The following is a 16247-nucleotide window of genomic DNA, read 5'->3' as shown; positions in this document are numbered from 1 at the left end:
ATGTATATAACCAGGAAATTATAGACTTATAGTCCAGTAATATAACCAATAATAAAAGAGAGTTGAACAGAAAAATAAAATAGGATACAAGTACAGAGGGACGGTACTTGAAATCAGATCTAGGAATAATAGCAACTAAAACATGACCTCGATCGGTGGATCATCAATAAAAGGAAAGTCTAAGTACGGATACAATAGTGTAAAATTAGGGTTTCTTCTCTGATTTCACAGCCCTAGATCTCTTTCAAAAGAACTCAATATAGAAAGAACGGTGATGGAGATACAACTCAGGGTTGAATCTGGAACGGATAATAGATGAGTTTATTTCCTTTGATCTTATATGTATCGCATGCAAAGAATGTATATGTGTCTGCTCGGTTTGCTCGCTATCGAAACTCGAAAGAAGTGAGAATTTAAATAGAGAATCATGAAACGACCCTAGGAATAGGATGAACAGAAATCTGAAGCTAGATTCGTTGGAAGCAGAAAAGAAGGTGAGAAACAGAGAGGGAGGGGAGAAAAGTTAGAGTACGGATGAGAAACGCTTGGTTATGGTTCGTCGGAAAGAGAAACGTGTCTAAGGCCAGGCTTTGTCGTTAGTTGTTCGATGTGATTTGAGAAACGTTATGAGCCGTTGGATGTGTCTTTTTCCTATTTATGGGTTCCGTCTCTTTGCCGTCTTATATGTTTAAGACCCTCCTGGTAATTGATTGCGCCATTACCAAGGGTATCACACCATTGGCCAATGGTAAGAGTAGTTAGAAATGATACTGTTGAAGTAACAAGCGGTGCAGTGTAAATATGATTAGAACACTGGTGGCTTTGAATGGATATCAATGAGGCGGCAGGTCAATGACTAAGGTGCCTAAAGTATTTCCAATATAAATTTTATTTTCTACTCCAAAATAGAATAAAAATAAATATAAAATAAAAATGTTCTAATTATATTCTATTATTTACTTTATAACAAAGTTATGAACAAACAAAAAAATAATTATTCTACTATAGAATAAACTTTAATATGAAGTGATATATAAAGTCGGATTGGAATATTTTTTCTTTAATATTTATTTTTACTCAATTTTGGACGAAAATATGGAATTATATTAGAAATATCCTTAGTGCGTATTAATTAAAAATACGGTTGTGTGTTTAACATTTGTATTTAACAAATAAAGTTATGTCTCTGTTGTATTTTGCGACTGAAGAATTAAATTACGCTTGGATTCACTGTGAATATTCACATAGGCTAGTGTACCATAGGTGGATTAATAAACAAGCTTATGCAGTACATACCATCTTCATATATGACGTGTTTGAAACCGATTTGCAAGTTTAAAACACACAATCATAACAAAGAGGGAGTGAGACTTAATGAAAAACATTCATATTTTGCTACTTCCGTTCAAATTCAATTTTTCAAATCAGATTCATGTTCTAATTTAGGTATCAGGTAAAATGCCTAAACCTATTGTCCAAGCCATAAGAAATCACGCATATAGCTCGTGTGTACCGTTTTACTTGTTTTTGCCATCAACGTTAATTGTCATCTGCACTCAGGCGACACTCAGGCGAGCAAACAATTAGACGTGGGTACGGATCGGGTATCTAGATTTTTGAAGCTATTTGTGAGTTGTTTTGTATTTTATGGATACCTAATTTTTTATTTGTTTTGTTTTGAAAAAATATAAATATCCAGAAAATAGATATAAAATATTTACGGATATTTATGAATAATAACAGATATCTCATGTGTTTTAACTAATACAAATAGTCTTAAAATTTTGATACAAATTTGTTTGTAATTTTTATTGTATGATAATTAAAACAAGTAGTGAGTTTATATATGTTGTAAATTTTTAAAACTCAGTTTACAATTATAATAACGTAAAACTTAAGAAAAAAAATTATAGTTGTCATAAATTGTTTATCTTTTCTTTATGTAATACTTTTATACAAGTAATAGTGCGAATATAATTTATCAAATCATATGTTAGAATAATAATTATATAATTTTATGCATTTAAAATTTTAAATATAATCAAGATATACATATATTAATATTGTCGGATCGGAGTGGATATCCAATTTTAAAAATTTTAATATTTTGTGATTTGCTTATTTTAACAGATATTAATTTTTAATATTTAGTTTACTTTAAGAGTTTATTGATATTCAGAATTTCTGATTAAATCAAAACAAATCAAATTTAATTTAATGGATAAAATGTTCAGGCTGTTAGCAATTACGCATTGACAATTATTACTGGACAGCCAGAATCAGAATCTTTGATTTTTGGTGAATGTGTTGAACTCTTGACACTTTTTTATAAAAAAAATGTCGTAGATGATGGAGAATAAACAAGAAGCAGAATCATTATTTGTTTTTTCCTAATAAATTACATGTATTGACTATAAGTAAGTAGTATTAAGATGTATGCTAGTTTATATGAAAAAAAATGAATTAATTATTACAAAGGCGCAGATTATGCTTCAGGCCAGTGGGAAGCACGATGATTCCCTTGACTCCATATTAATGATCAAATATTGATCAGAATCAACATTCCTTTATCATTATTTTTTTTCCCCAATAATTGTCTTCTTTGTTCAATTTATTGGCACTCGTTTGAGTTGGAGAATCGCTTTGCTGATTTTTTGTGGACAAGAGAAAAATTGACAACTTTGATGAAAGTAAGATATACTACTACATATTTTTGAGCAAGAATGCTTCTTTGAATGAACGAAGATGTTTGTAAATCGTCGTGAATCAGATAAGATTGGTGTCTACGATATTTTATGGTTCGGATTACCAACAGACATTGTATATATATAATTTATATATAGTTATAAAAAATATGATTATCGAAGAGAAAAATGTTCTTACCAACAAGTTGTTTAATGGGTGCATGTATCTTCAGTTCTTCTACATGCGTCAGGCGTGTATACGAATCAACAAAGTCAATCATATCATATAACAAGTATATTATTAGTAAAAAGAAATGTATAACAACTAATTGACTTTTGCCCAAAAAAACAATTAATTGACTAATAAACTATAGCTTTCAACATGAAAATATTCATTATGCAGTTTAATGAAATATATTTTCTCATGGATAGCTTTCAGTTTAAGGATCATAAATATTTGAATGTAAATTGTGATAACTTTTATGGTTTCTTTTTGTAAAAGTGATAATTTTTAGCTATAGCTATAAAACCTATATCTACTACTTATTTGTAATTTTATGACTAAAACGAATGGTTCATTACTTAAAACCGGTTTTGATTCGTTCACATAACAAGATTTTAGAATATAACACAATATTTTTTAATTTATTTTATTTTATTTCGAGAAAAGGTTTACAATAGTTTAAGTTTAAGTCTAATGCTCTATACTACAAAGTACATGAAAAAATAAAGAAAAATAACAGTGAAAGAGGTGGGTTAAGACCATCTTCAATAATTTACTCTATTTTTATTCTAAAATATGATGATTTTATAATAGAGTTGGAGTTTATTTCAATGGTATTCTATTTTAAAGTATAAAATAGAATTATGAATTAAAAAAAAAACAATTTATTCTATATTTGAAGTAAACTTATTTTTTATTCTATTATAAAATAAAAAATATAGTATCTGGAGTACTTTTACTCTAAACTCTATTTTAAATTAAAAAATAAAATGAAGGTAAAGATGCTCTAAAGAGTAGAAGAAAAATAGATTATCATTTGAACAATTTTACTCTAAAGGAGAAAAAAATCATGGAGGTTAGAAACGAACGGAATATCCGTGATGCACATTAAATAAGAAATGGTTGTAATCAGATTTCACACCTTCAATTATCTAAGAAACATAAAATTATTATTACATAACTGCGAACGGACAATTCGGATATAAATAATTGGCAAACTGGCCCCACCCCAAAACGTAATGATTGATGTAAGAAGAAGGCGCAGGTCAAAACGTCGTCGTAACAAAGCTTCCCCATCGACAAACAAAACGGCATCGTTCAAGTTGGTTGACACTTTCTCTTTATTTATCCTCTAAAACCTACCACCCCCTCTCTCCCCGTTGGTCCGAGAACTCCTCTGCGTATCCTCTAGATCTGTTCGTTTTCGGACATCTGTTATCACCAAATCTGAGGTACGTTACACTTCCCTTGCCTGAATCTGTTTGAACAGTTAGGGTTTGTTTATTTTTTTTTCTCCATTTCTTATTTTCTCAATTTTCTTTTTCAGATCTATCGATCTATGCTGTGTCACCACCACCACCAGATCTGCAACTCTTATAATGGCGGAGACTCTCAAAGAAGATTCGATCACGATTCGCGAGGTCTGGAACGACAACCTCCTCGAGGAGTTCGCGCTGATCCGCGAGATCGTCGACAAATACAACTACATCGCCATGGACACCGAGTTCCCAGGCGTCGTCCTCAAGCCCGTCGAGACCTTCAAACGCAACAACGACCTTAACTACCGCACCCTCAAAGAGAACGTCGACCTCCTCAAACTCATCCAGCTCGGCCTCACCTTCTCCGACGAGCACGGCAACCTCCCCACCTTCGACGACAAGTTCTGCGTCTGGCAGTTCAACTTCCGCGAGTTCGACGTCGGGGAAGACATCTACGCGACCGAGTCCATCGAGCTTCTCCGCCAGTGCGGGATCGATTTCAAGAAGAACGTCGAGAGGGGCATCGACGCTGTCCGGTTCGGGGAGCTGATGATGTCGTCAGGGATCGTGCTTAACGATTCCATCACGTGGGTTACGTTCCACGGAGGTTACGATTTCGGGTATCTCGTCAAGCTTCTGACTTGCAGGGAGCTTCCCTTCGAGCAGTCCGATTTCTTCAAGCTGCTGTTTGTGTATTTCCCCACGGTTTACGATATCAAGCACTTGATGACGTTCTGCAACGGGCTGTTCGGAGGGTTGAACAGGCTAGCGGAGCTTATGGGGGTTGAGAGAGTTGGGGTTTGTCATCAGGCTGGGTCCGATAGCTTGCTCACGTTAGGCTCGTTTAGGAAGCTCAAGGAACGTTATTTCCCTGGGTCCACTGAGAAGTACACTGGTGTCTTGTATGGTCTAGGTGTGGATGATTCTGCTACTACTATTACTAATTAAAGTTCGAGGGAGGGGGAGGACTGCATTTAGGTTTTTTTTAGTCTTTGTGAGTGTGAGACCAATTAGAGACTTTGTTGTTTGTGTAAATTGGTTTTTCTAGTAAGTGATTGTTGTGTCTTTTGTTATTTTTCAGGAAAAAAAACCTCTTTGTTCTCAAATGAAGGAGGGGTTTGTTGTTAATGTTTTAGCTTTGAGTTTCTGAATGTATATCATCATTTCAGCAGCTACCCCCGTTTCATTAATAAATAATCTTCTATTTTTCTGTCTTTCTTCTTCTTTACCAATGTGGCCACTTTTAAGTTAACAGTCTCTTGTAGCGGTTGCTTGTTCCACCTTGCGGTGTTACCACAAAGATTGGGATCATTTTGAGGAGGTGCTCTCAATTTGTAATATCACATGCCTTGCAATTGCCGATCACCCATCAGTTATGTTTCGGATACTGTATAATACTACTGATGCGTAGCGTTCTGAATACAATCTATATGTTGTTAATCAGTATTTTCCTTACACTCCCATTCCAACTTGTGCTGTTTTCTTTTGCAGTTAATGCATAAACGAGTTTGTAAACATGTCAGATGTGGGTTTATGTGATATAAATGCTCACCTAAAGGAAATCTCAGTGACATTTATTATTATCATTATATATGTACACATGAAGAACATGACTACATGAGTGGAATTGTAAAAGAAACAGAGCAAATAGTAGTCATCCTGTCAGGTCTAGAGCAGCAGCAAGTTCTAACAGTAACATACTGTGAGAAAAAGGCGTTTGATGTACAATCAAGATGGCCACTAACAGCAGCACTTTCGAATACCCCCATTCTAGTGTTTGATTTGGGTCTTTAGTTGTGGGCTCTTGTTTCGATCTTTATCTGTATACTGGGCTTCTGATTTGATCCTTTTGTGGGCTTCTATCATTAAGGGGAAGAATGTTTTACCAGGTTCAAAGTTGCAAGGCATATAGCATTTTCATATATGAATTATATTCTACGTGTTATTCTAATAATTTAGATATCTTTAATACCTAAACAACTATTCTTCAAATATTCTAAACATTCATCCAGCCTCAAGAACCTGTGTAATCATCTCATATATTTTATTGATGTTGTAGATATATTTCTTTCAATACTTTATGAATTATTCTAGTAGTTTTAGTTAGGAATTGATATGAGAAACGATACTCAAAGAAAGGTCTTGCATGTTTATCAAAATTGCTTTGGACCAGCTATATATCAGTGCCAACCCTAGTTAATAGTTATAACGATTAATATTTTCAAAAATGAAAGGGTGCTTTGAATAGTTGGATCATGTAACTAATCGCAGCACGTGTTTATTGCTTCGAAAGTCCAAAGTTAAGTCCAAATTTAAGCAAAAAAAAAAAAGTCCAAAGTTAAGTCGCTCCTTCTTTTGTGTATTAGCAAGAAAGAAGCCGTCAATTTGTTCCAGTGTTCCCATTTCCCAGCATAAAGCAAGATACTCCCCGTCTACACTTATTTACAATAATACTCATCACTGCTTTGTTGGTTTTTAATCAGCTAAAAGTTTTAAAATCAAGTAAACCGTTTTATTTGTTTGGTTATATTATAAAAAGTCAAATGTATAATTATTTGGCTTCATCGATGCTATACACCCGTAAAATATTTTCAGTCCATTAACAAACAAAATTAAATAGATTTCCCAACCCTTAAAAGTAGGGATCATCAGTGTTTAGATAGGAAACATTGATTTTTTTAAACCTGAACTTTCAATCCAATTTTCCTAATTGATTTAGCTGTCAAGCACTCATATTTCATATACTTTGTTATTATTCCGTTTTTGTTTGGTTATGGAAAAAGTGAATATGGATATTTTATTTTATTCATAAAAAATGGTACGTAAGGTTAAGATGTAATTGTAAGGGATTTTCTTCATAATTTTTGTTTTGTCAACAAGGGATTTTATTCATAATTTTGGAAAAGACAGATAAGATCTAACTAAAAAGATTTAGTAAATTTGTGATTATTGACTTCATAAGCAATGCCATATATGTAATCATTCATGTGGGGGGTGTTTCTCCTGCACCATATCTTCTCTCGCCTTCCCCTTTTTCATCATGTTTGTTTAATGCTTTTTGTTTCAAAGACATTAGAAACATAAATGATCCAACATTTTGTATCCTTTCATTACAACATGTTATGATCAGGATTTCATCTTGTAGTTCATAGAGTAGATTACGATTGAATTGCTCATTGTGGAACCATTTTTTTTTTAAAGAAGGCACCAGACCCTTACATGTAATAGTGAATCAAATATTTAATTTATAATGATTAACTAACAATTATATCTTTTAACACACAAGCAAAGTAAGTTAACTAACAAAATTGATTCTCCGAATCAGCTTCCCTATTTCTTTAGCTTATGACATTGGACCCACCAATTATAGGTCGCATTCGACAAAATACTCAACACACTTAAACTACTTGTCCTAACTATTATATTTTGGATTTTACTACACAGTTTTATTTATTTATCTTCGGCTTCCACTAAGTATTAGTTTAGACTAAAGTTTGGAAAAATATAGATATATCAAAGATTCTTATCCCCAACACTTATGAGACGCGTTGTCATTTCACTTTGTTTATTGAACTTCTACATTTTTTGTTAAATAAGCCAAACTATATTCATTTAAATTTTTTTAATACTATATGACAAACCACCATTGATTATCTTCTGTCACTGACAAGCAGCAAACTAACATAGCTCGCTATAGTCGTATTAAGTGTTTACTATCGACTCATATTTTTGTTAGTATAGGACTTTATTAATCCATAGAAAGACGAAAATCGTTAGTCAACTTCACTATATATGAATGATGTCGAGTAATTAAGACGAAACGTTATCACCTAAAAGAAACTAGAATTTGTACTTGATAACGTATACATATTTACAAAGGGATATATTCAGTTCTGAACTCTCAAGTGCGTTGGGACAGCTTAGTTGGCTCCAAAAAAACTAAAGTATGCAGAAAGTGATATTAATCATGTCCCTCAATTCATACAATAGCATTCAAGCGGAAAGTAAACCATCGCAGAAATGATCAAAAACAATTATACATCAATATGGATCCAAAACACAATTCTCCATGATCAGTAACAAAAATAGAAAAAAAAATTAATAAATCCTGGTTTCATCACAAGGAAGCCACCTGTTGCTGAGGTCTTCAAGAAATTATATAAATGGGTACGAGAAAATTTACCATGAAGAATTATATAGAAAGTGGCAATCACTGAGTAGATAATGTACTGTGTATTTGAAACCCTTCACCGTAAAATCCGGGTGACTATTAAGGATTTCAATGGTTATAAAGAGGAGAGGAGTGGATATGAAGCAAACATCAAAAGGAAGAGTAGAAAGAGTACAAAAGAGAGACAGAGAAGCAAAGGAGATCAACAGTAGAAAGATAAAAGGAAACAGATATGGCCACTTTCATCTCAAAGTTTCAAAAAGTACACAGACACATCAAAAATACCTGAATACCATCACTTGGTCCACTCTCTCTCTCTCTCTCGAGCATCTTTTCATTTTCATTATCACCTGTTGTCATCTTCATCGAACAAATATAAATCGGTCCCAGTTTTGGAAATTGTTTCGAACCACTAAGCTTTCTTTTGTCTTGTTCCCACCTCAACTCCTTTCTTCCTCATACAAAAAAAAAATCTAAAAATAATATCCTTTAGTTTATACAAAAACTGAACACTGCATATTCAATCACACATTTGAAAGATGGGTCACCAATGATGGTTTAGTAATATACTAATTAATATCCTTACACATATATCCGCAGTTGCATACGCTATATACACCATAAGAAGACGAGTTGGCCGGTTGGCCGTGGCCCCTATGAGAATCTGTCCACAGAGAAACAACGCATCCATCAATCAGAGCCAGATTTATCCTGGTCACAATGGTCCACTCTATGATAAATATCAAGCACAGTTATAAAATATAAGAAAACATAATGACATGTAAGTTTTTTTTTTGGTGAAATATATGACATGTAAGTTTTTTTTTTTGATAAAGGGATTTATGACATGTAAGTTGAAGTACTATTAAGCATATAAGGAGGGCACAAGACATTCAGAAAAAAAAAGTAAAAATTATGCATGATAGAGAACATAGGTTTTGTCTATTAAAGGAGAAAGCAGACAAATAAAAAGGTTGATGTGAAGTGAAAGTTGGCTTCCTATAAAAGGGATAAACACAGGTATTAGATGGTGGAGTTCCAATCAGCTTCAAGTGTTTTGTTCTGTCTTTGTGTGTGTGTTGTGTGTCAGCAAAACCAAACCAAACCCATCTCTCTCATCTTCTTACTACTTTTCTCCATTTATTATAAACCCCAAAAGCATTTGTAGTGAGTATTCTTCTCTAGGAACAAATCCATCACCTCATGGACGCCTCTAGGGACGAGCCAAAGCCATCTGATTCCTCATGCATCGTTTCCACATCCAACACTCTTTCGTATCCAGATTCTCTTAACCTGAGCCTAGAGCATTACAACGTCGACGCAGAAGAGGGACAAGGAGAAGATGAATGTGATCCAAAAGCAGGAAAGGAAGGTATAAGGCTCGATCTTACGCTAGCAGAATATGATTATAGTCAACCACAGCACAATCAAGAACTCAACCTCATCGACAACTTAGACGCGAGTGAAGCCACTCCGAGTTATAAAGGGTCAACTTCCACTGCGCAGAAGCTCTTCTCATGCAACTACTGTCAAAGAACATTCTACAGCTCACAGGCCCTTGGTGGTCACCAAAACGCTCACAAAAGAGAGAGGACTTTGGCTAAGCGAGGGAAACAGATGGAAGCTTTCGGCCATCCATATGGTTTTGCTCCTGTCCCGTTCCACGGCCAGTATAGCAACAGATCATTGGGTATTCAGGCCCACTCAATGAGTCACAAGCTAAGTTCATACAACGCCTTTGGTGCTGGTGAGTATGGTCAGTTCAACTGGTCAAGGATACCGTTAGCTCAGCAACCAGCCATAGGTAGACTATCTTCAACAGAGAGTCGTCATCAGATGATGTTTCCACCACCGTTGACTTCAACAAGTGAAAACTTCGGTAGGTTCAATGCAGGAACGATTCCAGTAGATTCTGAAGAAGATCAGCAGAAGAACCTTGACTTGTCCCTCAAACTCTGAGATTCTTGTCTCTTCAATTGTTTTTGTTTGTGCTGGTTTTTTGTTGTCATTGATATGTTCACCAGTATTATCCAAGGGTGTTAGTAAGTATTCTTGTGAATAATATTTTGTCTAGCATAGATTTATGTTGTACATGTTTCCATATTTTGTACAAATTTTCAGCTAGACATCAATGGATTTCTTCTACTATATTAAACTTATTTTTAGAGTATATAAGAAAGATATGGTATTGAGATCTACAGGCAGATTTGTTGTCATGGAAACCAGTGAAGAAAGGACTTATAGTCACTGTTTGGTTACCTAAAAGTAAGGAAAACAATACTTTTATTGAGAAAGTGATTAACAACAAGACACAGAAAGAAAAATAAAATAGATATAAAGAAGAGCTTGTTGTTAGTTGTGATGATGACAAGAAGCAAAAAGTTCAGAAGAACAAAACACACAGTTCATACATCATATAATCCTAATAATGCAGCTAGTAGAACAAAAAAAATATCAGGAAATAATCAAGAATCCAATGAAATCTTTGTGAGGCCCCAAAATTTGTGTTCACTAGATATATAGTGACTTTTATTTGGCCTTTTGGATGAATCTTTACTTACATATACATTTAATAGAATGTACACAGTAACCATGTGAGTATGATCACAGAAGGTGGAACAACAGTCAAAACCATGAGACTAGGAAACAAACTTAAAGGACTTCGAATATAATTCTAATGGCCTGAGTCCAACTTCTCTAAATATCTTGAGGTGAGACATGTCTAATGAAGCAAACATCAACACTAGAGTCTTTTCACTAGTTTTATGAACAACTTGCAAGAAGAGTAGGTAACTTTGAAGAACCAGAGGGTCCTCTTGAGCATGTAGCAGACATGATTATTATGGCCGACTAGAATTTGACCAATTATACTCAATTACCAAAGGTTAATTAAGAAGCCACATATGCGCTTAATGTATAAAATAAATGAAATTTTGACAATGTTGCACTAATAATTAAATATTGGAGAACATCAAAACATTTTGACATATGAATCTTGAAATAGCTATTTACATTATCAAACTCTTCACATAGAATCAAATAGGACTATGCACATTTTCCTCGCACTAGACATTTAGACAAAAGACAGATCATCTTGTTTGTTTCAGATACACGTTGGCCACAACCAACAAAAATAAACCATACAGCTTTGTATATAATACCAAGAGGAACACCAAGGCAGACAATAACACATGTGAAGAACTAAAAGTAAGTCTAATTGATGGAACAAAACTTCGCTGATTAATAACTCTTGGGTCCATTTATATCTTCTTGTATGCAGCAGTTTTGACCCCAACAATTTTTTTTTTTTTGCTAAACACTTCCCTGTAACACATGGCAGAAAAAAGTTGAGACCACAGATTTTTGATGGATCATTCATCATCTGGTTGCTACCAAAAATTCTACCTGCACGAAAAGAGTATCCATTTTGATGCACTCACTGTTCTATATGCTTTCTCCGACGATGCAATCAGCATAAGAAGAAAAAGAGAGAACAAATATGAACCAAGTCATCTTTTCTTCGTAATGCAACATTTTCCAGTGCTCTCTTATTTGCAATGCTTTACATTTTAAACATTTCTATAGTTTGATTTGATTAGTTCACTTCTCCAGCGAACTCATTATTTTGAACAAGAATCTTGTTTTTTTTACGTCAAAAGACAAAAATCTTGAATTTTGTAAAGGCCCATAATTAATGGTTTCTACAATTAGCTGTGTGGGCTATCTATTATGTCATGAAATGAGTCGGTTTCTACAACGTTTGAATCATTCGCTAATGGGCAATTAGTTAGCTGCTAACAGGTGGAGCCGCGTTTCTTGAACAATGGATAAGTTGGGTTCAGGCCCAATTTAAAGTAAACTGTACTTTTATATGGGACTGTTAGCGATATCACATATGACTTGACAAACAAATTAAAATAATGATGGTAGACTTAAGAACACAAATTACTTACCCATTGATATTTGATCCTCTGTAACATGTTGTATGACTGCGAAACAAAAGAATTCTAAGGTGTATGGCACTTGATACAACATCATAACTCAATACACAACTGATTTAGGTGTAAGTAGATAACCAACAAATCACTTGACCTAAGATGTCTCTCTCCGATATATAAATGACTTTTAATTTTGAAAACATAATTGTCACTGGTTGCACAAAGTTTATATGAGTTTGTCAGACCATAAAGAAAAAAACACATAATCTCAATTTAGTTTATCGTATTGGATTAATCAAGACGAAACCTTGGACGATGTTATGTTATAGATGTCTGGAGGAATTTTCTTAAATAAATTCAAACGTCTAAGCTAAACATTGATTGTTCAACACACCACACTATATCTTCTCGTGAATACGCTTAGGGTCCTCGTAAAAAAAATCTTTCTTTTGGTTTCCCTTTCATTAAAGAGACACGAAGATAAGAGCTAAAGTTAAAGTCAAAAGTTAAACGTAGCTATTTCTAATAGGCTTTTATAAAGTATGCAAACTTGTAAGAGAGTTATGTTTGTTTACTCATCATGATCTAACAAAAACTGAGTGCCAGTCCATTATATAAAAGGCATACGTAAAAAAATTGGATAACTTAATTGTATAACATCTAAAAGCAAACATTAATCAAGTGTTAGATAAGCAAGTTGATCGAGTTATAGACTTATATATATGTGTATTTATTATGTGTATATGGTGCACGAGGATGCAGTCCAACGCAGATTCATACCATCGATTTGATCTCTCTTGTGTACGCTATACATATAAATATTTAATTTAATTTAGTTCAAAGAAACAATAATAATAGCTGCAGAAGCATTAATGAGGATGTGCTTCAGAGAGAAAGCTAACGAGAAGATCCTTAGAACACAACTAGCAAGTAGCAAGGGTGAGTACGTACGTAACCCATGGGGAATGCATCCAAGGCTTCCATAACATGCACTTTGACTGACCCAAACTTATTTATTTGATAACCTATATTTTATATTCGTTCCACTTCAATCATCTGACATTAAGATTTGATTTCAGTATACATTGATCCATGGCGATCCAGCTCAACTGATACTAAAACTGAAAATGACATAAGCAAATCACTTCACATGCAGATATGTGATATGTAGGAAAAATATAGGAGCTGAGTTTTGGATTATCGATCAACCATTTTATTTTTGTATTTATCTTAGATTCTAGAGATCATTAATAACATTTAATTGCAATGCATTAAGGGGACAATATTTGAATCAAACTTAACCTATTATGCGAACTATGTAACTTAACAAAATTTCATCACATGAAAAATGTACAATACATCGATAATTTGAGAGAATCAGAATCAAGTCTACATTTTCCCACATATATAAACGAAAATGTTTTTGGTTTCTTGTTGCTTATAAAATAACAGGAGATGAGATGTTCGCACATGGGAGCGTGGACGCATACGTAAATTACAAAAACCCAGTGCTTTGGTACGCCGCATGCATTACATTATTTCCATTTTTACTTATACTAAAAAATATATTGAATCGTTCTGCCTTTGTTGATATAAGATAATAATGTTTACTAGAAAAGTATGTTTTAATTATAAAAACCAGATATATAAACTGAAAAAATACGTCTGTCTACTTGCACATCCTCCCTTTTCCAGCTAGCATGTTGTGGGTTTTACTATTTCTTTCTGTTAGTTAATTAAAACACTTATACTTCCGTGCGATGAAAGTATAAAATAGTCGTTTCTTTATTAGTTTTTCAAAATATTAATTTAGTTTGATGATTTGAAGACTTTGACCCTAGAGCGGCGGTTACAGCCACGCCTTTGTTTGTACGACCTCGAACTAATTTCTGAGCATATAATATATGTTTGAACTTAAATTATCGAAGTTCATAAACTTTTATGTAATATTTGCTATGTTTTGCTTATTACTATGCCCGGTTTACAAGCAGTTGCTAGTTGTGCAAGCGTTTAAACTCGAATCACCTCCTATATACCATAGACTTTGCGGTCATCTATAAATTAGATCAGGGACATAGTTTCACACTGTGTTAGAGAATTAGTTTCTACGTTAATATGTCATATAATTAGATGATAGATCATATCTTTTCTGGCTTCGGTTAACATGAGTCTAATACATGCGTAAAATAAACTCTTGTTATCCACCACTATATAATATACTGACATGACATGTTTTTCAATGTGAAGACTTTATCATAAACCGAACAACATGATGGATATAAAGAGAGACATGACTCTTCATGTCTCTAAAGTCTAAATCATAAGGTGGTGGTTTAACTTTAAAGTCTTTTCATAGACTGGTCTTTTTTTCCAACTCTCTTTTGTCATAAGCATATGCTCTTAATTCTCCCATCACATAGGGCTACTAGCCAGCCACTTCTATTTAAACGTGACACTTCTTCATCTAACCACCATATTGATATATTTGAATATTAAGTATGAATAATTGACATGAATCAATTCTTTTTCTCTCTAATGACTGTCATCAGTTTATCAATTTTCCCAATATATTATAAGTAATATTTAAAACCTTGGATTTTTATACAAACTAATCAACCACTAAATTTCACATGTCGAATCCATCAAATATGTTGTAGATATCAACACATCCAATGTATCAAGAAGAAAAAAACATGCAAGATCTTTAATGTTCCTCCTCCAAGAATCGTATCTAATCTTTCTTGCAGAATAATTAAAACTAATCTCCAGAATAATTAATCTAAGCCATAACCCATCACACACATACTACTACGAATCGTGTCTCACATCAGACGCGAGAAGTCAAAAGTAAGAACCAATATGGCAATATCGTAATTACATAGAAAACCTGAGGGCATTGTGTCGCTCTCTTCACTATATAAACCTTCGTGTCCTCCAGAATCTCAAATCCATCTGCTTCATTTCTCTTCATTTCTTTTAATAACACTTCTCTCATCGAACTCGCAAACCGGGAATAAAAATGGCTGGAGGTATCGGAAAATGCAGCAAGATCCGACACATTGTGAAGCTGAGACAGATGCTCCGGCAATGGAGGAGCAAGGCGCGAATGTCGTCCGCCAGACGCTGCGTACCGTCGGATGTGCCTTCGGGACACGTGGCGGTCTACGTCGGAAGCAGTTGCAGGAGGTTCGTGGTGCGCACCACGCATCTTAACCACCCGGTTCTCAGGAATCTCTTGGTTAAGGCCGAAGAGGAGTTCGGTTTTGCTAACCACGGTCCGTTGGTTATTCCATGTGAAGAATCGGTTTTCGAGGAATCTATTCGGTTAATAAACCGGTCGTGTCGGTTCAACTGTACCGATGACTTGAAGAAAAACCGCCAAGGTGGCAGTAGGAGCAAGCTGGATCTTTTGATCGAATCTCGGCCGTTGCTTCACGGTGTATCCGATAAGGCTACCATCTGGTGACCGAGAGTAATGTGATTCGGGTTCATGGTGGCGGACACGCAGGAGATGGCCGTGAAAGGGTGGATGAGTCGTCTTTCCACCTGTGTCGTCCCGAGTTCGGTTCGAATCCGAGTTTTAACAGAAAATTGCGGTCTAGTTTTGGTATTGGCTTGTAAAACTGACTAAGCAATTTACATTTCATATATTTTATTCATTTGTGATTTGATTTTGGTATTGGCTGTACAATATACACAGCAATTTCCATTTATATTGATTTGTTCGTTGTTCAAACTTTTCCAAATAATTAATGATGTCTAACTAGTGGCGTATCCGGAGCCAAATTAGTATAGACTAGTGATATATTTACAAATTCAAATTTTACAAAAAAATTATGCAAAATTAAACTTACTAAAAATAATCATGGTAGACAAGTGCCCCATCCACTCCACACCTAGCCTCGCTCATGTGTTTGACAATGAATTCTTTTTATTTCAAAATAATAGCTGTTTTAATTTTTTTCGTACATA

General features: G+C 34.3%; 3 protein-coding genes across 3 annotated transcripts; all 3 read left to right on the top strand.

Moving 5' to 3' along the window:
* Nucleotides 1-3978: 3978 nt before the first annotated feature.
* Nucleotides 3979-5380, top strand: LOC108818487 (probable CCR4-associated factor 1 homolog 10). The gene is made up of 2 exons (XM_018591473.2): nucleotides 3979-4139; nucleotides 4235-5380. Exon 2 carries the CDS (start codon nucleotides 4287-4289, stop codon nucleotides 5112-5114), a length of 828 nt encoding a protein of 275 aa, XP_018446975.1. The 5' UTR covers nucleotides 3979-4139; nucleotides 4235-4286; the 3' UTR covers nucleotides 5115-5380.
* Nucleotides 5381-9287: 3907 nt separating this feature from the next.
* On the top strand, nucleotides 9288-10516 carry LOC108815913 (zinc finger protein 3). The gene has a single exon (XM_018588445.2). It carries the CDS (start codon nucleotides 9541-9543, stop codon nucleotides 10294-10296), a length of 756 nt encoding a protein of 251 aa, XP_018443947.1. The 5' UTR covers nucleotides 9288-9540; the 3' UTR covers nucleotides 10297-10516.
* A 4692-nt stretch (nucleotides 10517-15208) lies between these two features.
* Nucleotides 15209-16039, top strand: LOC108816374 (auxin-responsive protein SAUR50). The gene has a single exon (XM_018588950.2). It carries the CDS (start codon nucleotides 15295-15297, stop codon nucleotides 15739-15741), a length of 447 nt encoding a protein of 148 aa, XP_018444452.1. The 5' UTR covers nucleotides 15209-15294; the 3' UTR covers nucleotides 15742-16039.
* Nucleotides 16040-16247: the final 208 nt, after the last annotated feature.

This window comes from Raphanus sativus, chromosome 7, assembly GCF_000801105.2.
Source record: "Raphanus sativus cultivar WK10039 chromosome 7, ASM80110v3, whole genome shotgun sequence".
Classification (NCBI taxonomy): Eukaryota; Viridiplantae; Streptophyta; class Magnoliopsida; order Brassicales; family Brassicaceae; genus Raphanus; species Raphanus sativus.
The sequence above is the reverse complement of the archived record's forward strand: the minus strand, read 5'-3'. Positions and strand labels throughout refer to the sequence as shown.

What these genes read in the sequence shown, in the direction of transcription:
- LOC108818487 (XM_018591473.2), top strand. Translation starts at nt 4,287, where the DNA reads ATGGCGGAGACTCTCAAAGAAGATTCGATCACGATTCGCGAGGTCTGG.
- LOC108815913 (XM_018588445.2), top strand. Translation starts at nt 9,541, where the DNA reads ATGGACGCCTCTAGGGACGAGCCAAAGCCATCTGATTCCTCATGCATC.
- LOC108816374 (XM_018588950.2), top strand. Translation starts at nt 15,295, where the DNA reads ATGGCTGGAGGTATCGGAAAATGCAGCAAGATCCGACACATTGTGAAG.